Raw genomic sequence first — 25,082 nt, forward strand, 5'->3', positions numbered from 1 at the left:
AACAATCCCCCATTGTGTGTGATTCAAGAAGAGTCAGCAGCACACCTTTGTTTAAATCCTACTCCATCCTGATCACCATCTGTGTAAGTGGTGGACGTACAGCACACCGGAAATAATTTTGAATCCATTGTTTTCATTTCTGCAAAGGGGAATTGTAAGTCTCCAATCCATTTCCGCTTTTATTGTGTTTCTCTAAAAGGTTTCACTGCAGAGATGTCTTTTAGAATAAACCAAATGTTTCACTTTGTTGCTATTGCTATGCAAGCAACACGAAGGATAAAGCGTAGAAGCCTGATATGGCAGAAATGGTGGAAGGTGTTGTAAGATAGATAAAGAAGAAAAAGCACAGGATAGTTTTACTTTATTAGCTATAAACCCCAGTTTAGCCAGAGAGCAAAGAATAGGGCAGATACTGTTAAAGTAAATCAAGTTGTTCGCTTTTTCTATCACAAGGAAACAGTGACACTTAGTGGTGAAGGAGAGGTTTCAGAGTAACAGCCGTGTTAGTCTGTATTCGCAAAAAGAAAAGGAGGACTTGTGGCACCTTAGAGACTAACCAATTTATTAGAGCATAAGCTTTCGTGAGCTACAGCTCACTTCCTCAGACGCATATCGTGGAAACTGCAGCAGGCTTTATATATACACAGAGAATATGAAACAATACCTATTCCCACCCCACTGTCCTGCTGGTAATAGCTTATCTAAAGTGATTTCCAGCACAAATCCAGGTTTTCTCACCCTCCACCCCCCCACACAAATTCACTCTCCTGCTGGTGATAGCCCATCCAAAGTGACAACTCTTTACACAATGTGCATGACAATCAAGCTGGGCTATTTCCTGCATAAATCCAGGTTCTCACATCCCCCCCACCCCCATACACACACAAACTCACTCTCCTGCTGGTAATAGCTCATCCAAACTGACCACACTTCAAGTTAAAATCCAAGTTAAACCAAAACATGTGGGGGGGGGGGTAGGAAAAAACAAGAGGAAACAGGCTACCTTGCATAATGACTTAGCCACTCCAAGTCTCTATTTAAGCCTAAATTAATAGTATCCAATTTGCAAATGAATTCCAATTCAGCAGTTTCTCGCTGGAGTCTGGATTTGAAGTTTTTTTGTTTTAAGATAGCGACCTTCATGTCTGTGATCGCGTGACCAGAGAGATTGAAGTGTTCTCCAACTGGTTTATTAATGTTATAATTCTTGACATCTGATTTGTGTCCATTTATTCTTTTACGTAGAGACTGTCCAGTTTGACCAATGTACATGGCAGAGGGGCATTGCTGGCACATGATGGCATATATCACATTGGTGGATGTGCAGGTGAACGAGCCTCTGATAGTGTGGCTGATGTTATTAGGCCCTGTGATGGTGTCCCCTGAATAGATATGTGGGCACAGTTGGCAACGGGCTTTGTTGCAAGGATAAGTTCCTGGGTTAGTGGTTCTGTTGTGTGGTATGTGGTTGTTGGTGAGTATTTGCTTCAGGTTGCGGGGCTGTCTGTAGGCAAGGACTGGCCTGTCTCCCAAGATTTGTGAGAGTGTTGGGTCATCCTTTAGGATAGGTTGTAGATCCTTAATAATGCGTTGGAGGGGTTTTAGTTGGGGGCTGAAGGTGACGGCTAGTGGCGTTCTGTTATTTTCTTTGTTAGGCCTGTCCTGTAGTAGGTAACTTCTGGGAACTCTTCTGGCTCTATCAATCTGTTTCTTTACTTCTGCAGGTGGGTATTGTAGTTGTAAGAAAGCTTGACAGAGATCTTGTAGGTGTTTGTCTCTGTCTGAGGGGTTGGAGCAAATGCGGTTGTATCGCAGAGCTTGGCTGTAGACGATGGATCGTGTGGTGTGGTCAGGGTGAAAGCTGGAGGCATGCAGGTAGGAATAGCGGTCAGTAGGTTTCCGGTATAGGGTGGTGTTTATGTGACCATTGTTTATTAGCACTGTAGTGTCCAGGAAGTGGATCTCTTGTGTGGACTGGACCAGGCTGAGGTTGGTGGTGGGATGGAAATTGTTGAAATCATGGTGGAATTCCTCAAGGGCTTCTTTTCCATGGGTCCAGATGATGAAGATGTCATCAATATAGCGCAAGTAGAGTAGGGGCTTTAGGGGACGGGAGCTGAGGAAGCGTTGTTCTAAATCAGCCATAAAAATGTTGGCATACTGTGGGGCCATGTGGGTACCCATAGCAGTGCCGCTGATCTGAAGGTATACATTGTCCCCAAATGTGAAATAGTTATGGGTAAGGACAAAGTCACAAAGTTCAGCCACCAGGTTAGCCGTGACATTATCGGGGATAGTGCTCTTGACGGCTTGTAGTCCATCTTTGTGTGGAATGTTGGTGTAGAGGGCTTCTACATCCATAGTGGCCAGGATGGTGTTATCAGGAAGATCACCGATGGATTGTAGTTTCCTCAGGAAGTCAGTGGTGTCTCGAAGGTAGCTGGGAGTGCTGGTAGCGTAGGGCCTGAGGAGGGAGTCTACATAGCCAGACAATCCTGCTGTCAGGGTGCCAATGCCTGAGATGATGGGGCGCCCAGGATTTCCAGGTTTATGGATCTTGGGTAGTAGATAGAATATCCCAGGTCGGGGTTCCAGGGGTGTGTCTGTGCGGATTTGATCTTGTGCTTTTTCAGGAAGTTTCTTGAGCAAATGCTGTAGTTGCTTTTGGTAACTCTCAGTGGGATCAGAGGGTAATGGCTTGTAGAAACTCGTGTTGGAGAGCTGCCGAGCAGCCTCTTGTTCATATTCCGACCTATTCATGATGACAACAGCACCTCCTTTGTCAGCCTCTTTGATTATGATGTCAGAGTTGTTTCTGAGGCTGTGGATGGCATTGCGTTCCGCATGGCTGAGGTTATGGGGCAAGTGATGCTGCTTTTCCACAATTTCAGCCCGTGCACGTCGGCGGAAGCACTCTATGTAGAAGTCCAGTCTGCTGTTTCGACCTTCAGGAGGAGTTCACCTAGAATCCCTCTTTCTGTAGTGTTGGTAGGGAGACCTCTGTGGATTAGTATGCTGTTCAGAGGTATTTTGGAAATATTCCTTGAGTCGGAGACGTCGAAAATAGGATTCTAGGTCACCACAGAACTGTATCATGTTCGTGGGGGTGGAGGGGCAGAAGGAGAGGCCCCGAGATAGAACAGCTGCTTCTGCTGGGCTGAGAGTATAGTTGGATAGGTTAACAATATTGCTAGGTGGGTTGAGGGAACCATTGCTGTGGCCCCTTGTAGCATGTAGTAGTTTAGAAAGTTTAGTGTCCTTTTTCTTTTGTAGAGAAGCAAAGTGTGCGTTGTAAATGGCTTGTCTAGTTTTAGTAAAATCCAGCCACGAGGAAGTTTGTGTGGAAGGTTGGGTTTTTATGAGAGTATCCATTTTTGAGAGCTCATTCTTAATCTTTCCCTGTTTGCTGTAGAGGATGTTGATCAGGTGATTCCGCAGTTTCTTTGAGAGCGTGTGGCACAAGCTGTCAGCATAGTCTGTGTGGTATGTAGATTGTAATGGATTTTTTACCTTCAGTCCTTTTGGTACGATGTCCATCTGTTTGCATTTGGAAAGGAAGATGATTGACACAAATCAACCCCACTCTTTAACAGGGAATTCTCTCAGTTTGATTTCTGGGAAGTGCAAACCAGTTGGGATAAAATAAGAATTGAGCCAACATTTCAGACGAAATGGGAACTGATTGGTTCACAGTTGTTTCTCCCTCAGTTGTCTTTCATCTGTGTACCTGCAGGCCCACTGATGACACAAGTCCTGGCTAATGACAGCCGTGGAAGAGAGACCATCTAGGAGGTTTCTAAAATAAAGCTTGTTGTCACATCCTTCTTCCAGTCTCATCAGACTCTGTTCCCATGCGAGTGCCACCCTTGGTTTTAGCACTGAAGAGGGTTAGATAGTTTGGATAACCATTTGAATGCTTCCCTGCAGTGAAACCTTTGAAGATCCACCCCAAAACCATCATGTGATAAAAGACCTGGCTGTACAATCCATTACACTCACTAGCCTGGTGCATTTACATGGACTTCAATGGGTTTACGTCAACCCAGTATCATCTGGTGTATAAGGGCTTGTCTACACTGTGCAGCTTTTAGTGACAGGGCTGTGTTGACACAGCATTGTTGCTAAAAGTCAGAGTGTATAAACACTTTTTTTCGGTAGTTTGTACCGAAGGGAGCAAGTCAGACTTGAGCTAATCTCACACATGTGTGATTTGGGGATGGTGTCGGTTTTGTTTGAAGCAGCCACATATTTCCTCTATTGCTATCACTACGATGATTTTCTTATCTATTGTACTCATATGCCCCCCGTTATCACAACATCTGAGCTCATCACAAACTTGAATGCATTCATCCTCATAACACCTGTGAAGAAGGGAAGTACTGTTTATCCTCACTTTAGAGATGGGGAATTTGGGGCCCAGAAAATAAATAGGTGACTTGACCAAGGTCACAGACAGTTTGTGGCAGAGCAAGGAATTACATCCAGGTCTCCTGACTTTCAGGCTAGTATCCTAACCATTAGACAATCCTTCCTCTCAAGATTTCATTGGGCAAATTGCACCAATGCACACTAGGGAAGTGTTGATGTGTGCCAGCAATGTCCACATGGGCAGTTAGTTTGTGACATACTGATGCACCCTTGAATTTACACCCCAGTTATGTCACTTTAGTCCACCATGCGGACAAACCCTAAGTACTTCAAAATATGGCCCAACGTTACCAAGAAACGCAATGAATTTTTCTTATCAAGTATACTTGCTGGCATTTGGAAATTAAATGGGGAAGTGTAACATAATCAATATAACCTAGGTTAGAACTCTAATTAGAGCCATTTGTTTGGAAGCTGTTTTTCTTTAACTATTATGTGTTTGGTGGTAATGATACAATATTCTGTAAAAACAAGAAAATGTTTCATTAATATTCATGGCAACGGAAGATCACTCTGTACTTGTGAAAGTTAATGAATACACAGAAATATCATATAGTCACCTGTGATCTCAGTGCATAATAATGCTACTGCTTCGGGCACTCTTCAGCATAGCAACAGGGCTCAGACACACCTATTTTAGCATTCAGATTATTTGTGTGGTTATTTAGTTCATGGTAACAAGACTGGAAGTTGCAAACTTGAAGAGCTGCTGATTTTCTTAAAATCAACTAAAGCTGTTCACACCCCCTACACAAAAACAAACACACAAAACAAAACCCCACCACCAAAATATTAACGCAATAGGCCAATGGTGAAAAAATATGGAGGTTTAGTTTTGATTAACATTGTAATTATCGGGGGGTTTTCTGTGTGTGTTTTTGTTTTAAATTCTCTAAATACATAGCTTCCAAGGACATGTACAACCAAATTTTTGAAGGTAGGTACAATTAGGGCTCGTCAAAATAGTCTGAGTTTTGAATTTGACTTCTGTTTAACTGAAAACAATTGCTTACAATTTTCAACAAGGATGTTTGTGTTTTGCAACCAGCGCTGGAGACAATGCACAAATGCCTACCCATCCGCTATTATCTCTGCACACACGTCCTATTGGCCAATTCTGCTGTACGTACAATTTGTTGATTTGCACAGCCATATATTACACTGGACATAAATGCGGGTTATCATAGTTGCACCTTGGTGGCTTGATTTAAAAATGTGTGTGTGTCTGTGTCTGTGTGTACACGTGTGTGTTATCCTGCCTCTCATTTGCCTGCACGAAGAATGTGGTATGTATGCACGTGATTGAGAATGATGGATATTTACGTATGTATCTAAAAATTATTAGTATGCTCACAAATTAGATACATTATTCAGGATGCAATATGTGTCTGCAGCACAACCACATACTTTCAAAATCAGGCCCATATTTCTAGTGAAAATATTTAAACTTCATTTTCCCCCTTTGAATGGGTTAAATATAATCTAAAACACAGAAATATGCTTGACTATGTAAAGAAACAGAGGACAATCAAAGCATCAGAAAGAATCCTGTGAAGGTCTCAAAATTACATCCTTGCTTCAGCACTGCTTCCATACCCTTTGTTGTCGGTACTAAGTACAGCCTCAGGGATGGAGCAATTGTCCCACTCTGAATTTACATCTATAAAGAAGAAAGTCTATTCCCAGAGTCAAAAGACGAACTTCTGACATTAAAAACCACTAAATGTCTACCTTTAGTTTCTGGAAAGGGCAATCCTAATGAGACAAGGACAGAACCACATTTCGCTCTGTCTTAATACCCTGTATTCTAAGGGACAATCAAATACAGCTGAAGAGTGGTAATTTGCTTTGTATTGGCTATACTAAATATGTTCAAGGAAAATCAAATTAAAATGGTCTGGGATGCCATGACTTTACTTCCAGGGATGCAGATAGTGATTTTTTCCCCTGATGTACTGGAGATCTAATTCAAGTGAAGTCTTAAAAAATTATTCCCCCCTCCCCCTCCCCGAGTACTGCCAAGGTCAGTGCCAGCTTGGGTTACCTGCTGTGTTGCTGCTGGTTAAGTAGTGTAGACCTGCCCATGAGCGAGAGAGACTTGCACAGTTCAGAATACTTTCTCGTTGTGATTTTGGACTGAAGTGTAATTCACTTGGCAAGTCACTTCCTTTTCATTTCCTCTCCTCTTCCAGCCCCAGATTTATACTTCCCTTTCCAAGTTTTGCCCCAGAAGACTATTCCTCAGTAATGAAAATATTCCATGCTGATAAATACATGCTGATCTCTTTCAGGGTGAGGGAGAGTGAAAGGACAGTCCACCACTGTTCTGTCAGATCTATGTGGAACTGCAGTTTGACAAATAGCATGTTACTTATGTCCAATGGTGAAGGTTACACAGAGCTCCAGGCTGCCCTTTGGAGGGCATGCATATTGGCTGTCCGCTACATGTACTCATGCTGAATATTTTGTTCTTAAGTGTTTATAGATGTGCTGAATTTCCATCGCCCCAACGTTTGGAGGGAAAGCAAGCTGGGAGAGGCAGAGTTCAAATGGGAGGATCTGGGTGGTAGAACTGCTGTAGTCTCTCTGCTCATATCTAGCCCACCCACTGTGCAGCAGGATTATACCTCTTGTTTGGGTGGATGACCGTTCTGTGTGGCAGGTGGAAGCAGAGAACGGGAGAGCCACAGGAGAAATAATGCTGCATGGATCCTACTATCCTTTTTCCCTGATCCCAAGGGGATCCATAAGGGCCAGGACCCAACTATTATGTTTCTAGCATTCTTCCCATTATACATCTGCTCAGTGCTCATTCCAGTGGATTAGCTATTCTATTTCTATACAACTGTTGTATCAGTTAGTAAATATTTTAAAGCCTGTCTGGATGAATCATACGCTATCAACCAAGGATTCATCACTGTTCTCAACATTACATGGAAAGAGACTTCTAGGCACTTTACAATAAGACAATTAGAATTCAGTTCAAAACACACACAAATTTTTCTCCCACCCCCCATAAAGCCCTGGGCAATTTGGGTGGGCATTCTCTCTCACTCAGCTTAACTCATGACCCCTCGAGCTGATTTGTCTGGTGATGATGCAAAAGATAAATAACCCACCAAATTCATCCTGATCTGTTATCATAGCTATACATTTAGCTAACTGTTTGTGACAGATTTTTGACATTAAATGTCATAAATGATATGGCTGAAGAGTACAAAGTATTTGAAGGGAACGTTACTTTTAGGTCATTTTTCCCACCCTGCAGACAGTTCCACTAACAGGGAAAAGAATCAGACCCCACTGATTTAAGGACCCTTCACTTAAAGAACAAGGTCACAGTATTTTCTGTCTTCTTTATAATTGGACTGTTCAACCATAGGTAAAGTCTTACCATATCAATCACTGCATGAATGAAGGCTGAATAAAAGCATTTACTGAACTGTCACATCTATGATAAAACAACATGTGCTGTCAGCTTTAAAGGGAATCCATTAATGGAACAAAACCTTAAAGATAAATACTAGTCATAGCATGCCCTTAAGATCACTTATTTATGGTCGCAGTCCATAAAAAATAAAATAGAATAATATCCTTGTTTACTGTAAATTGAGCTTATTTTAGTACTGAACAGTGTATCAAACAACAGGGGTGTATTGATTTCCCCCTTCACAAGTACATGCTGCCATTCTTCCCAACACTTTATGTCAAGCTGCTTTTCTGAAAGTCTCTATCACTCTCAGTTCTGCTAGTTTTACTTTCTAGGAGGTGGATACTAGCAATTTATATTTCTATAGTGCTTTGCATCCTGAACAATCCCAAATGTATCAAAACAATATACAAACAAGGGACCCAAGGCTGATTTTTTTGTTTGTTTTTACATGCACGTGTGGTCCTATTTGGAGTCAAGGGCAGACACCACAAAGAAATCAAGGCTTGACATGGTGTGGAGATTGAACTAGCTGCCCACCCTTATCACAGGGTTGAGGAACATTGCTAGGGAAAGTGTGGGGAAGCCTACACTGCATCTAACTGTGCTATGTTTGATTTAAGGATACAGAACATGAGTCTCCTGGGCTCTTAGTGTTTCCTTTCACCAGAATAAAATTTTACAGAAAAGCCTACAATGAACCCCCCTCTCCCACAACATCCTTGAATAGGTCCAAACCCTGGAAAAGACTAACTTGTATTTGAAAAGTTGTTCATTTGTCAGATATATGACTGAACCTCCAGGGGATTCAATGTGAAATCAATTATTAGAGCTGGTCAGGAATTTTTAAAATGAAACTTGTGTCAGAAAACGCGGATTTCTCAAAATTGAAACTTTTCAAAGCATTGTATCATTTCAGTGAGGAAGTTTTTCATGTCTAGGATGGAATCTTTGGTCAAAATGTACATATGCATGTCACCAATAACCCAGGGATGAGGGAGACTCAGGTTCAAGTCCTTATCCTCTGGATTATTGGCTAGTCTGGAGTGGGGATGTCTCCTTGGGGTTTTTCATGAAAAGCCTGAAAAGTCTCCATTTTGTCCTGATGTGGAACAAATTCTCAATTTATTTTTTGTGTGAAATGGAATTGTTTCACAAACAGCCCTATTAATGATTCATTTCAGCCCAAATCAGCTAAATGGTTACTTGCTTATGTACCTCAGAACAATGTTAAGAAGAGTGGAATTAATGTGTTCCCTTAACAGCCAACCTGTTTTATTTTTTCCTTCATATCAGCATTTTTACCTTCATTACTTCCATAGTAAATCTTCTTTTATGCCCCTGCATACCTTCATTTTGTTTATTGGCTTCCAGTTTAGAAGAAACATGACTTTGGCTTAAAAAAATCCCACCATAACATAAACAACACATTTCGTGCTTTTCTGTAGTTTGCTTAGCTTTGTGGGGGTGGGAGTGGGTAGAATTGTTCATTCTTCTGAGGCAACTCTCCAGAAAGTCAGTATTGGGTCTCTAATTCAGCAAAGTACTTAAACACATGATTTATTTCAGACATATGCTTAAAATCAATGAGATTACAGACTTGCTTAGAGTTAAGCATGTGTTTAAGTTTTTATGACTCCTGAGAAAAATATGTAAACATAAACATTAAATTCCCATAAGTGATTTAGAGGCCCAGTCATGAAGAGACACATTGAGAAACAAAATCAAGAGGATTATTTACATGAATGAACATTTGCAGAATTGTTTCCTATAATTACACAAGCCATTGACAAATTTTCCAGGAGTGGTTACCGAAAGGTAGACACCTAAATAAAGTATCTAATTTTAAGGACCAAAAATTGAAAATTTTGGCCTATGTTTTGTTTTTGATTGAAATAAAAAAAATTATACTAATGTCCATTCCTTTTTATACAATTTCCCTAACTTTTTACTGTTTTCCTTTTACAAGTGAATATTGTCAGCAATCCCATAAGCACTAAATCTGACCAGACTATTCTTGTTAGCTCCGCTACAGTAACATGTTTCCTGGAAATGGAAACAGAACACCATACTCACTGAAGTTGTAATGACCCTTGTGAGTTTGTACATGGTAGGGACACAAAGTGCATTTATCTCCCCATTGTGCCATAAGCATTGGACATAAGCTTCATTCACAATTGCAGACCTTGAACGTTCTTGAGTACAGGGAGCTCAACACACCAAATACAGATGTGGGTGGGTAGAATGGGGAGGGGAGGTAACAGGCTATCTCCTTTCAGCAAGCTACAGAGGGGAGTGTTTGCTGCATCTCCATAAACTTATAGCAACAGCATGCTCCCCTCATGCACAGTGAAGCTCTAGCCAGCTTCTTGCCAGCCTCAGGTATGCTGCCTCCAGAGTCCGAATGCAGTAGTGAACTTCTGCATCACCCCAAATGCAGGGCAGGGCCTAAAATGCACAACTGAGTCTAAAGCTAGACATTTGTCAAACAAGCTCATTGATAAAAGTCAGTGTATATCTTGCTCCCTATTGGTGAGTGAACATTACGCTCAACCCTTCCTTAATCCAAAACTATTTAATGTAGGGTTAAGGGGAATGTAATAGCATATACTTACTAGAGCATTCCCTTGCCTGGTGCTCTGCAGCAACCACTCAAACTCTGTGTCCATTGTGGTCTTCTGCTGCTCTGCCTAGCTCCAACATCCTCCAGGTGGCAATGACTTAACACTCTAGTAGGTCCTTTACAGTTGTATCCCTTCTGGGATTCCCGGTGTGGCAAACCAATAACTTCCAACAAATTAAAAAGGGTTCCAGACACAAGATCTTCCTCCCACCTGGGCTCTTAAGTCTCACTTTCCCAGAGCCCAAACTAAACACAAAGAAACATAACCACCACCCTTCCTGCTCTCAGTTCCCTGCAGATTCTTCACTCTTTCCCAGGATCCATAGAGATCTTCCTCACTATTTTTTACAAAGCACCATCTCCCAGGGCTTTCTCCATGGAGGCCCAGTTCTTCTCAGTCCACTGTCCCTCAGGGCTTCTTCCCTGGAGACCTTCCCCTTGTCTGTCTCTTTTCAGGCTGCATCCTTACATACATCCACCTGAGCCTGGGCCATTCCTAAGCCCTGCTTCACAAGCTTCTTTCTCTCCCGTTACCCTCTCCCTTCAGGGCTAGTCACATGAGAAACAAGCCTCTCCTTGCAGCAGCTTACCTTCTTCTCAATCAAGCTGCCCCTAAAAGACTGAGATCACCCAGCTCCTTCACACCTGCACTTAAACTAGAACCACACCATGTAACCCTCAGCACATCAGGATCAGCTGGGAGGGTGTGTGCTCACAGGCAATGCTGACCCTGACTCTCCTTAAAGGGCCAGCCTCTTGTGACAGGTAAAAGCGATGGCATCACAATCATATCGGACTCAGCACATAACTGACCAGGCTCCACATGAATCATTTGGCATCCTTTCTCATATAGTATTTCCAAAACCTGCTCACACAATGAATGCATAGATATGTCTAAGGACCTGATGTCTAAGGACCTGACCTACTCCAGTTTAAATTCAGAGTAACTCCCCCAAAGCTGGTGAAATTATTAAGTAAAAATTAATCAGGCCTTATTTATTAGCTCAACTCTGACTTCACTGAGCTTCCTTCTAATAATGTTCATAGGTCGAAATTATGAGGTCTTTGCTAATTTGCTCATTGTAGGCAGTCACCACAGCAAAATGGTATCTCCCATAAACACTCCAGCCATCTCTTTCACCCACTTCTTTCTTCTGTTTCCCATTGTATTTCTTATTGTCTTCAGCTCCAAAACTCTTCCATGTTTTCATAGCTTGTATGCTCTTGAAGGGAAGGACTGTGTCTTGTACAGCACGTACCATAATACAGACTTTAGGCTTTGTGACCTGTGGGCATTATGATATTCTAACATAATAAAATTGACACCCAAGAATAAAATTGTAGATAAATTGGGAGAAAATGGGTTAAATTCTGAATATTAAAATCTATGTTAGTATTCTAGTTTATTACAAAAGACCATGCTTCCTTTTAAGTACTGTAAAAGATCATCATTTTCCTGGAATAGACGTCTAAAAGTGTTTTGTGAAAAGGTTTTCATTTCACTTTACTCAAGACAGGGACACGGGTGATAAGGATTCTACAAATTCCACAGGCAGAAAGACAGATAATCAAAACCATTTATCAGACATTTGTAGTATGGGTAAAATGGGACTCAGATCTAAACCACCCTGCTTTGGGTTTTGCAGAACCTAAACATGACCAGCACATTTCTGCAAAACGCAAACCACCCCTTCTATCTTGCCCTGATGTTGAACACACACCCCCCCAAACCAGAGCCATTTACTTCAACATGTAAACTTTGTGGGAGTTGGTTGAATGGGACCAGGATCTGAACCCACCTTGGGTTTGAATTTGCAAAAACAGCACCGTCTCTAGCAGCAAAGGGAAAAAACTCTTTACGTAAGTAATAGGTTTCAGAGAGAGATTGATCTGGCTTCTGGCATTGTAAGCAGATTGATTGCTATTTCCCCTGCATGTCACTTTAGTTCTTCCAGTTTTAAAAAAAAAAAATCATACAATACTTGTTTGATTTAAAAAAAAATGGATTTTATAGATGCCACCATCTTACATTTCGCTGATACATCCCGGTAAAGCTAGTGTTCATTTCAAGGGAAATTTCATGTTCCTGTCAGTTTCCAGATGACTCAGGCATGTGTGGGTTTATTGATACTGAAGTGAGCATTGCCTGAAGATGCAGGAGTGGCTTCTAGAACCTATACATTTTAGAACCGACTGTGACTGGAGTTCAAGCTACACGTACCCGTCATTTGGAGGAAAATAAACCAGTTGTTCACCCTTGCTCTTTCTCATAGACTTATTAGCAAATTTTATTAACTACTGTTAACAGTCTGTATCACTATACATAGCTCCCTCATTTATGAAATATCAGAACAGTCAGAATTATCCACTGTGGGTCTCCAATTCCCAATTTAATGCCCATAAACTGGCTATCCAGTTAGTGCAATATAAAACACACAAAACACAACTGTTGGGTGAAAAATTCTGTCCAACTTAATTAACATTCTAATATTATATCTGTGAATGCAGCACTTAAAGGGATACTGTCAAGCACAGTAGCTAGGACACAAAATGTGACCTCTGCCACAAAATTATTTGGAGCTCATGGGATAAAGACTGTGGAAGTTACTATTCTGTTTCTCTAAATTCATCACAAATCCTAAAGAATGGCAATTCTTTGGGAGAGATCCAAAATAACGCAGTTTCCCTCTGCTTACTCATGAGTGGCTGTTGCTTGACATTATTCTCTGAGCTGACTGCACTGCTGATACTGGCATTCACACGGAAAAGCACAACATTGGGGGAAAAGGTTTTATTTTTAAACACCATAGACTTGGAAATAAACATGGAAAAATGAAAGAAACTTTGACAGTGTCCTTTTAAAAGTCTACCAGGACTCAAGGAGACTTAGGAAAAACAGATCCAATTGCTGCTTAAAACTGGCCATCATTTCTGAAAGTACTATGGTCACAGATTAGTCTTAACCAATAATGTTAGCAACTAAAGGGTAAGAGTTACAACAAACAGGAACCATGAGATTGCTGGCACAGCTGACATCAACAAACACGATGTGGAAACAGACTAAATGGTATCACAGTACCCCACATCATAAGACAAATTCATATATTTGTAACATATATCTATCATATAAAAACATTCAGTAACATTTAGGGGCTGATTTCTGTCCCCTCCAGGTGTAAAATATTAAATAAACATTGTGATAGTTGGTTTGGCATTTTTTCAAATATCTACAGTACACATTTCTTTCTTGCCAAGGTTAAAAAAAAAAATGTATTCAAGGACTTAATTCAATCCAAGCTGAATTTTTCAGTATTTCCACCTTTGTTTGCTTGCCGTCATCATTATTATCCACAGGGCCAGGCTGTCACAAGACAGAGAGAGTTTTCAAATCCTTTACAGTCTTTTATCAATGCTCTGATCTGTAAGTGGGGAAAGTGTCTGTTCGATGAAGCTTCAGGGGGCTTGAAACATCTTCACCAAATCAGATGTAAGAGAAAGAAGCATAGTTACTGTACACAGCACTTTATTCTAGAACTAGCTAAAGAATGAGACATGCATTAGACTCACTTTAGTCACTTAAGGGAAAGACTGTCACTGTGCAGTCTGCCGCACTGCCTTAGGAGCTGACCAAGAAGGGAATGTAGAGAGTCACATGTCCCTTCTGGGCTCCTTCCTTATTCCAGGGGGAAGCAATCTGATACTGGTCTGTATATACACAGGTAGAAGACTGCTTCTCCTGCCATGCTGATTCAGCTCTACTACCTGATTTGCTGCAGGAAGGAGTCAAGGCTCCACCCATTCCACCCTCCTGTGCAGAAGGGACAAGAGTGGTTCCATAGAGGCTGCTCTCCCTTCCTTGCTGTGACCCACAAAGGGTTTAGCCCATTCAGGACACACAGGGGCTCCTATATCACCTCACTCTCCTGTGAGAGTGTATAGGAGAAGCAGTCATTTTGCCCTAAATTAAATAAAAATGTAAACAGGGCCAAATTGAGCTGCATGTACTCATGCAGAGTGGTGCCTTACTTCAAAGGCCATCCCAGTATGATCCATGGGACCACTCCCTAGAGATGGTCAGGAAATGACAATTTCAACATTAGCAAATCAGTTTCCATTCTGAATCGGAACAGAAAGTCATAACAGCGAAACATTTCATAAACCAATAGCATACCCAAAGTTTTGAGTCAACGTTTCAAAACAAGATCAGGCCATTTTGTTTCAAAATGTCAATTCAAAATGAAAATGTTCATATATTTTGGAAAATTTAAAAAAAAATTGGAAATTGAATTTTTTTGCTTTCAAGAACTTTCCCTCAGAAAATGTAGTTTCATAGCAATTTTACAAATATCAACCTTCTCCACTTCTAACTTAGTAAAAATACTACTCGAAGTGTGTAAGGGTATTGCAATAGGGCCCATGCTTAGCATCAAGTTTATTTTATTCTGAGTGTTTCCTTTTCTCTTGGTAACTTGGTGCATTCTAAGATTTTGGTAAACTCAACTGATTACATACGTTAAAGGTACTGTGTGAAAAGCAGTTCTAAATGCTGAGTGACACAATAATCCTATTGGGTGTTTACCAATTGGAACACTATTCTATGTATGACTTATTTCTGGAAGTCCCAGGGCTTATCAGAGAATTTAGATCCATTAGCCAGTCTGAGCTGTGGATTTTTTCAAGGATCCTTCTATTTAGTTTATCTAATCTAAGCAATTTTTCAAGTATAAAAATAACAGTTTGTACCAATATTGTCTCCCTACTCATCTTACGTCGAAAACATTGGTGCTAAAGCCCCTTATTAAAGTAATAATTTATCATAAACCACAGTAAGAAAAAGCTGCTGATTGTGGGGCAATGTTGCAAATAAACGTTTTTCTTGTTGTGTCAAAGGCTCATCGGCAGGTCATCTTCATAAGCCCTAATTTATGGAGCAAATTCAAACTGGCATTTAAGCAAAGTATTGCTTTTACTCTTCATCCCTTTTTCAAAACATATGGTGCTTTTATATTGTGTCTGCGCCCCCTAGTGTTCAGATAGTCTTCAAAGACAGTAGGGAAAAATCTGCTTAGCTTTGTTTATGAGTTGGTGATAAATGAGGCAGGAGAATGAGAATGGTACACAGGCTATGGCTTGGCAGAACTGGATTTTTTTTTAATAAATTCAACAGATAATATTAATGTTATATTAAACCTTTTTTATTTTTATCAATTTAAATTTTCACACGTGCGGGAAGTCATAGGGGGTCAGACAATTATTTCATGACAGTAGATTTGGAGATTCAAAAAGTGAATGTTTTATAACTATTAAAACACAAATTGTCATCATCATAAGTCAAAATATACAAAATAAATATCCTTATATCAAACTCTAAAGTTCTGAAGCAGCATTTTTCTTACTTCTGTAAATTTCAGTCATCCTAGATGGAAAACTTTTTTGCCAGTTTGTGCGTGTACAAACTGTCTGTGAAACTGATGTTTTACAGATTCTTACCAATAACAATCTCTTCCTGTCAAGCCTATCTGTATCTCAGTGTTGCCACTCTTGTGATTTTTATCACAAGTCTTGCAATATATGGTAAACCCAGTTCCTGGAGTCATTTGAATGTGAGAATCTCAGCTTTCATTTTAAAAAAAAATTGTACACCTCATTATTGCAGAGAAAAAAAACTTGAAAACATGAACCCTAAAGGCTCAAAACTAGGTAGCAAATTAAAAGAACCCCACATTTTACACCCCCCCCCAAATCCCCATCATTTATGCCAGTTTCATGATTTTTTAGTTTTAACTTGACATTTGAACACTTGGGGTTGGCAAGTGATATCTGCACTTTGATATCAGAACTGCAGTGTGTGGCCTTACCAGCCCCTACACAGTTCTGCAAAACACACATTTACAACATTTTGTTTTGTTTTTCAGTCATTTAGCTCGAAGTCTGTCCACATGCTCCCTACTTCATGGGACTCAATTGTAGTCAGGCGCAGTAAGGCCTTGACTTCTCCAACTATTTCTCTTACTGGGACAAATTGTTGCCAACATCCCCATTGGTAAACTTTACAAGGTTGCCAGTAGCCTGCCCTTGTGCATCACCATGCATGGGCGCCTGACACAACTGCTGTCCCTGAGCTCTCTGAGTGGCATGAATGTTCCCTACTGGTGCTCTCTGCAGTGCAAGTCACCCCAAGATTAGCCTGTCTTTCAACACACCAAACAATTCATGCTGCAGCCTTCTCAGGGTTAGTGCAGCAGGTGTTTTCTTCCTGCAAGTCAGTGAGCTCAGGGAAACATTTTATCTCTGTGGTGCGTGTCAGTGGTGTCTCCTCTCGGGACAATACAACTCTACCCTACTAACGGTTGTGCCTGGATGATAGAGTCTAGGCCTCTCTCCATTGCCTCTCCAGTATTGACATCTAGCAAAGCTATTTCAATCCCTCTTCATTAACTAAAGGAAACAAAGGAATTGTCCAAGTTTTATTCCAAAGTGCTCTAGAGAGAAAATCAGGCCAGAGGGGTTGTGACAGTGTTTGGTTCCTGACATTCAATAATCTACGATTGCCTTGTTTCTGTTAAATATTCGGTTAATCCAGTCTGTTTTCAGAATTCCTCTGCTGATGACTCAGAACAGATCCCCAGTCCTCAGTTACTGAACATCATCAATACAGTACCAACCCCAAAACAGCCCATCAGCTTCATTCCAGCAGATTTAAAATAATAAACTTCACAATGTAAAAATGTAGATGGGGAAAAGTTTCAATTTTAAATTAAGACTATGTGCACAACTATAAGGTACTGATTTAGGGCCTGATCCTGAGAGGTGCTGAGCACCCACAATTCCGACTGGAGTCAATAGTAACAAACAAGACAGTCCAGACATGTGATGGAGCTTAACGGAGTTACATCATGGATGTATTTGAACCAAAGGATCTATAATATATTGGAGATGTTGCAGTAAAACCTCCTGGGATCAGCTCATAAATTGTAAGAGTGGGAATCTCAAAAATGCTCAGCATTGGTCTAACTCTGCTCCTACCGAGCTTGGGGGGAATTTTACCAGTAGAGTTAGGTCAACACTGATCATTTTTAAAGATCACATGCCGGACACTAAGGATCAGACCATGTTTTCCTCCATGTTTGTAGTGTCTACGGCACACTCACCACTCAACATTCCTACCTGATAAATTACAGCACTGACTTAGTTATCAAGATAAAGACTCTTACTAGCCACTAGATGTCCCCCAGTGATCATGATAGAGGCAATAATGGGCTGTATGGAACTGCTGAACTACTGACCCCATAGGAAAATCTAACTTTACTCAAAATTGCTCAGGCTCTTCTGAGAAATCTCACAGAATGGTCTGTGCTATCCCTTAGGCTGGCAACGGGAAGTAGATCTGAAATGTGATAGCCAGAGGAACTGCAGTTCCCCTGAGTATGAGGATGTAAGCAAGCAGTTATCCCACTGCTGAACTGGATGAATTGTTCACTGCCAGGCCACTCCACTGTGTGCTTTACTAAGCCGTACTTCCCTGTTTGTTGTTGGAGGGACTGGTGTGAGAGGGTTGGACAAGGAGAAGGGTCAGTGACGGTTAGTGGAGGGATAACACATTTGAATGGTGGATTAAAAAATCCCCCAGCAAATCATTTCAACTCATTCTGATCATTTCAAATCACTTGATCTTTCCAAACCATTTCATTATTAGAATAATTTGAATTTGCTGTACTCAATTGACTACTCCCATGAGTAAGGCGTGTTCCAGGACCGGACCATAAACATGTGCAAACTGCAATTTTTCAAAGGCTTATAACTTGCCCAAATTTGGGCAGATTTCCACAGGGACAGCAAATGATACAGCCCTGACACAAAAGCCACCTGCTGACAAATTCAAGTCACTGCTCCAAAGCATGGGCAGTGCTAGAGAAAGAAAAGGTTGCTAGAATTTTTTGACACAGGCAAAATAATGTATTTTGCGAAGCTTTGTTCTTGGAAATGGCTAAAGCATTTTGGCTGAAGTTTTCCAAAATAATTCAGCCTTCGACAGACACGTGACATAGTAAATTTCTGCCTGAGTGGTCAAAGTGTGGCAAATTATAAGCAACTAATTACAGGATCTTATAATAGGAAAGTGCTGGGCAACCATAAATAGATGGTGCTACCATCCCTGCCTATAACACAATTATTGTGTTCAAACCACTCTTTGGTCCTGTTTGTGGCAGTTCGATTCTCCCTGCACCATCTCTCCCTTACCTTGTAGGCCGTACAGCTGGCCCGTACTGTGTTGCCGTGTAATGTGCTGCCAGTAGGCACTCCGGGGCAAGGGCACTATGGTGTTGAGGGAGACGGCTCGCTCGCTCATTTTCATTTGAAGCTGTAAGAAAGGAAAGTGAGATCAGGAGGAGAGCACTACAGCGGTGTTTCTAACACCCACCAGAGCATGTTAATTGCTAAGGCAATAGTTGCACAGAAAAACCTGCTGGAGCGTTGGGTGAGAATGACAAACACTCAGGTCCGAGACACACAGGTTTATTAATTCAAATCTTTATCTGAACCAGACACATGCCTTAGATTACAATTAGTATTAAAAGCATGAAACAATAGAGATACTGAAAAAGACAATGGCTAGTTACCTTCTCCTAGGGAGCAGGCAGGTCATGATGGACTTCTCCTGTGTCTCCATAGGAGCCCCAACTACCCCTTACAATCTACCACCTTTTGTATACATCCAAATGACATATTTCATTAGTTCTCTTCCAATCACCACTAAGTAGTATGAATATTCTGTGTTTTATGCAACTCATACAAAACACACGTATAAACTTCAATTGGGATGACTTTTACTGTCCTGGCTATTTTTGTGTTATTTCTAAATTGTTTATTATCACTGATCGTACATTGATGGCACATGATTGACCAGGCTACTTCTATCTTTTACCTGATATCAGGGACTAATTTTTCTCCAATTAGCTTTTGGCAGCACATTTTGTGTATTCACTGTCCTCCAATTTAAGCACATCCTATGGTGAAAACATCACTGTTGTCCCGTACAGCCGCAGCTGTAAGCAAGTTTACTTAATAACAAGGTCACAAAAACAACACTCATATCAAAACTAGGTTGAAGCCAGCCAAATCAGTACAAATGTCATTTAGAAATGACCCGTATGTCAATTCCCAAGAGGAGCTTCTAATGGCATAATAGCTTTCTCCCTCCGCTCCCAGCTCTTGCCAAAAGTAGTGTAGTTTTATATTTTGCTCTGGTAGCAGTGACACAGGAAATTAGGGGCTAAATTCCACAAAGCAAGGCTGGGAGAGGGGTGTGCAAAGGCAGCTTGAAGCTCATGTTTGTGCTTCCCTGGTCCTGGTCCAGCACTAGTTCCCCTGAAGGCTGTTCTGAGCCCCAAACGGGTGAAACAGAAAATCAGTGAAATGTGAGGAATTTCTGGCCACTCCCCCTTTGCCAGCAGCAAAACCTCTTTGCCACCAGAGAATTCTACTACAGTGGGGGTCAGCTTGCCTGCGCCAAATGTACTCACAGTCTTTTTCAGCCAGGATGTGATAAGAAAAGGAAAGTCGTTCTTATATTTTGTGCATAGGTTTTTCTTTTCATTATTCTCTGTCTCCTCTCTCATCAGCAGGGCAGCAAACATCTTGCCATGACATGCTGCACTGAGGACGACACAGGAGTTCATTGGCTCATCCACACAATAGAATAAATTCATCCCTTGGGCACCTTCATTAAGTTAGACATCTGGGCTTGTCTACACCTATACCTCCCCAAGAGGCAGTAGCTATGTCAATGGGAGAAGCCCTCCCATCAACAGTGGTGTCTACCTCGGAAGTTTGGTCAGTATAACTGTGGATTTTCCACACTCCTGAACAACACAGTTATACCAACAGATGTTTGTAGTATAGGCCAGGGCTCAGTACACAAATGATCAGATTTCCACAGTGAGGAGGGGCACAGAAATACCTAGCTAGGGAGTTGGCATGAATTGGGCCCATTCAAACTTCACTGGCCTGAGGAGAAAGACTGACAAGATCATGATGATTAAATGCGGTACATTAACCGGAAGCTTTCTAAGCAGAACGACTGAGGAGGTGTTGGGGGGGTGGGAGGGCGTGGAATGGCCAATACAGTTTTGAGCACAGGCGGCTTTCAGGTGACCTAACAGAATTCACGAACAGGCAGAGGTCAGACAAAGACAAACTGTTCTCATTAGCGACAGAGTCAAGTCAGCACATCATCTAAAAGTTACAATGTGAAGAGTAAACTATGAATGCGAGCAGGGCTATGGCTACAGCATTTCATACAGTGAGTTAGAACATCTGGCATGGACTAAGCTGCCAGCTAAGGCCACTGAAGCAGTTTAAGACAAAGACAGACAGTCTTGTGAAAGAAGAACCCTGTGGCAATGCAGAGGCAGTGCTGGGATACAGCAGAAGGGACCATGCTAAATGTATCCTACCCAGGGGTACAGCTGTCTGAATCTTTCATATCCAACTCATCTTGCTTAGGGATTCATTAGGAACCTGGCCTTGGTTCACCAAGGTAAACCCAGGACACGTGTTGGGTGGATATAGCCTGAGTTACTGATGAACCCTTTCATCCCTAGCTAGGTGTAAATGGCAGGTTTGGGCTGCATTGTACCTAATTTGGGAGTTCACTCAAGCCTAAGACTCAAAATGAAATAAGGTTTGCCTAATAGCTTACAAAAAGACACTGCTGAATCTTGCACAGCTCTATTCAGATAGGCCTTTCCTGGCCACTTGCTCTGCATGGCTATTACCACCAATGAACGAATACCATTAATCTAATAGTTGAGGACTTTTAGGTTATGGTGGCATAGCTGCAAGATGGCATGGTTTATAGCTTACCACGCATTCATGTCAACAGACAAACATGTAGGACTTCAAACAAGAGTTGCGGTAGTATTACTGAGCCACAGCCTACAGCTTCTGAACCATTTGCTCCCCTGAAAACAGGGAAGCTAACAAATTACTGTAATTTCAAATCATATTAGTCAACCAAATAAAGCACTTTGAGACACAATACCTTTTTTAATGACATAGGCAGTTTCTAAAAGGAGACATATCAAATTAAAAATGCAATAATTTTTTGGCTCTCCTCGAATTTTGTGCACTGACCGATTGCACCTGCAAGTAGGAGGTATGCAGCCATTTTGCATATGCAAACAAACAATGAATGCACAAATCAGTGAGCCACCTTTTACCACCACTCCACAGGAAAAAAAAAACTGAGGCACAGACAGAGCAAGTGACGTGGCTCAGGTCAGAGAAGAAGCATGTGCAGAAAGGGAAGAAAAGCAGATCCTGTTCCTTATCCAGTAGATCATCTCTCCCACTCAGTCTGCTCCCAGCTTCAATCAAAACATTTAAAAATAATGCTATTTGTATGTGTCTCTATATTTTGTTGTGTATGAGACCAAAAGTGGAAATAGAGAGATACTGAGTAGTGGACCATTCTTGGGAGATTTTCAGCCCAGCCCAGCCCAGCCCAACCTGACACCTTGTTCTCATAATATTTCCAGCTTAATTTTCAGGCCAAGAAGTTTTGGATGTTCAGAGCACATTCTAAACTTTTAGATGCTTATATGAACCCCATTGAAACTTTCTCAGCTGTCCCAGCTGCTAATGTAAACAGGATCAAACCATTTCTGGTGTCTTTCAGTTAACAGGTGAACACCAATAATCAAAGCTTATTAACCTGTAAAACTCAAAAACATGAAATAAAACTTGTACAGAAAAAGGATAACCAAGAATACTAAATATCATCCTACCATTTGATAGTCAACAACACAACATAAAGATTCTCTCCCTTGTGCAGACCTAAACTCTGTCAAACCCTTTCATCGGCAAAAACCTTAGCATATAGACACACCTTACAGCTTCCTCTGAAGGTCAGGAGACCCTATGTATTTCAGATCAGGGTAGAAAGCTGTTCCCAGAGTTTAGGGACCTTCCAGGAGGATGTCCTACCTCCTGACCATTTTCTCAGCTTGAATGTCTCCTCTGATTGCAACTGTTTCAGTACAGTGTCAGGAAAGACGTGGAATCTCAAATGGAGAAGTCCCAATCCATTTAGGATTTAGGACTTCCTAAATGCATTCGAGCTAAAACTATCTCATGTAAAACCAAGTCTCAGGCCTCTTCCCTTACATGTAACACCCTCAGCTATATTCCATAATTTTTTTATTTTAAAGTAGAAATCATTGTCAATTACACTATGCTTCAAGATACAGAAATGCATGAGATCTGCGCGAAAGCTGGTAAAAATATTCTGAATTTTGACTTTTAATGCAATTTTTCATATTTTCCATTTTTAATAAATATGTTTTAATAAATATGTTTATTAAAAATGGAAAGCTACAGTCAGCTACATATTTATCCAACTTTAACTCTGTGGAACTGCCAAAGGTTCTGTCCAGAAAGTCAGATTAAGGGCTCTAAAACCCAAAGTTTAAAGAAAAAAAATTCTGGAGCATGTAAGCTCTATGGGGAAGGGACAATCTTTTTGTTCTGTGTTTATACAGAGCCTAGTACAATAGGGTAATGCTCTATGACTAGGGCTCCTAGGTGCTACAGTAATATAAATAATAATAGTTTAGTAAGCATGTGAGGTGCCAACATACATAATAGTCTAGGCCTGGATCATCCCCATTCTCTTAAAATCTCTGTTATATTGGGAGCAAAAAGCACAGTAATATATCTACGCTACATCGTGTTGTTGTGGAATATGTTCTGAAAGACATACTTCAAGCATGTTTCAACTTTTATTTTCCTTTAAAAAATCTGTATCTAGAAATGGAGGGAAAGAATCTTTACAAAATTAGTGTATTTTATAGCAAAAAGGGTCAAGCAAGCATACAGAAGAGGTAGAGATAAGGGCTGGCTGTCTTAGAGGAGAAGAAGTAAAGATTTGAAAGACAAAGTGGATGAGGTAATATTTTTTATTGAACCAACTTCTGTTGGTGAGAGAGACAAGCTTTCAAGTTTACACAGAGCTCTTCTTTAGGTCAGGGTTGAAGTTATTTAGTGAAACCCATTCGCCTACAACCTCCTGTCTGTCAGGTGTCGACATTGTGCTTGGGATCTGAAAGGAAAAGCAAACACAAGTCACCTAGTGATCTTTAAAGCACCCACATCTAAGTTACTAATACTGAATCACTCTAAACAACATACACATCCACTTACAGTCTCTTCAATAAAGAATCAGCAGAAACTTCAGTGTTAGCATACAGTTCAGCACCATAGAAACAAACTAAGATCTATTCCAGAAAATGTAAAACTAGAACACTGTGATTTTGACAGTTCCCCAACTGCACAAAATCTTCAGCAGTCTGAATTCCATTTAAGAGTGTCTTTAAGGTAGGCTGGGGGAGAAGGGAGTTTAAGTGAGAGTACAATGTCCCTGAAGTAAGTGGAGTTAATAATGGGGCATCTTTGGAGGATGGGAAATAGACTTGGGGGGAAGATGATTTGATGAGGACAGAGGCTTGAAGGAGAGCCTGCTGTGAGTTTTGACCCAAAAGGAGGAGAAATGGGTCTGGAGAGATAAGGAGAAGCAATTCTATGTCCTGAACACACAGACTGTGTCGACACAGCTCAGATTCCATGCAAACCCTGTCTAGACCATGACTGATTTGATTCCCATAATTAATTCACTGGTATCTCTGTAGCAACAGAAGGAGCCGGAATGACATGACAATTGGCCGTTTTTATTTCACATAATCATTCAGCTCTGAGAAGTGGGTTGAAAGCCGTAGGAAATGAAATGTTAATGTGCACATGAACAATGGTTACAAGTTGGCCAGGAGCAGAGAAGTGTGAATCTGTGTTGCATTAACTTGGTGAGTGAGTGATTTGGCAACTGAAAGACATCAACCCAAAACCTACCACCAGGTGGGGAGTGCTGCTTAGATGTTTCCACTCATGTCATTGGTTAAAGGCTATCAGGACCCTTCCAGTCACATCCCATTCAAAAAAGATACTGCGTTCTCCCTGATGAGACACCGTCTTTGCGGAGAATACACTGTAGGGCTTGTGATGGCTTGCTGGTGAACCCTGCACTAACACAAAAATACTGCATCCTCTTCCATCAAGACAAACATTTATGCTCAGCCCTACCTAGGTGCACTTTTTGTGGTGGCTTCTTCATTTTCCTTATACCTTAATTATGGTGAAATCTCCTCTTAAAGGCAATGAAAGGGACTGGAATTTTTCTTACCTTCGTAACAGATGACTGCATAATGCAGTGTGGAGGCACTCTCACAAAGGCTAACATTTTACTGGCTGTTTGGATGGATGACCATGATCATTAGCAGGGTTTTCGCTGTATACTGAGGTTCACTGGCAACCTGGATGGTGTAGTCTGTTGATAATGTTCTTCTGATGCACATACGTAACAGGAAAAGCAATTTAGAGGCACTCAGGGGTCAGTTTGGCATTGTACCATTTCACCATTAGAGGCGAGCCAAATGCTATTTTGTAAAACAATGCAGTATGATGGGACATTATTGAGTGGTGTTTCAGCCAACCATGGAATTCTGTGCCATATTAGTGACTCCATTCTGCATTCAGAGAGAAGCAAAA

At 41.1% G+C, this 25,082-nt stretch overlaps 1 protein-coding gene across 6 annotated transcripts in view; it reads right to left on the reverse strand.

Annotated features, from left to right (window-relative positions):
- Positions 1–10,304: 10,304 nt before the first annotated feature.
- Positions 10,305–25,082, reverse strand: part of DOK5 (docking protein 5) — a 92,046-nt gene continuing 77,268 nt past the window's right edge. The window contains exons 5-6 of one of the 6 annotated variants that reach the window (XM_073309329.1): positions 18,723–18,843; positions 10,305–13,952 (exon numbers count right to left, since the gene is read on the reverse strand). In XM_073309329.1, coding sequence (XP_073165430.1) covers positions 13,888–13,952; positions 18,723–18,843 — 186 coding nt within the window. In that variant the 3' untranslated portion in view covers positions 10,305–13,887. Of the gene's footprint in view, positions 13,953–18,722; positions 18,844–20,005; positions 20,139–20,203; positions 23,584–24,717; positions 25,061–25,082 lie in introns of those variants that run through there. The other 5 variants (XM_073309327.1, XR_012154670.1, XR_012154671.1 and 2 more) reach the window with 5 other exon arrangements.

This window comes from Lepidochelys kempii, chromosome 13 (genome assembly GCF_965140265.1).
Source record: "Lepidochelys kempii isolate rLepKem1 chromosome 13, rLepKem1.hap2, whole genome shotgun sequence".
In the NCBI taxonomy this organism is placed as follows: Eukaryota; Metazoa; Chordata; order Testudines; family Cheloniidae; genus Lepidochelys; species Lepidochelys kempii.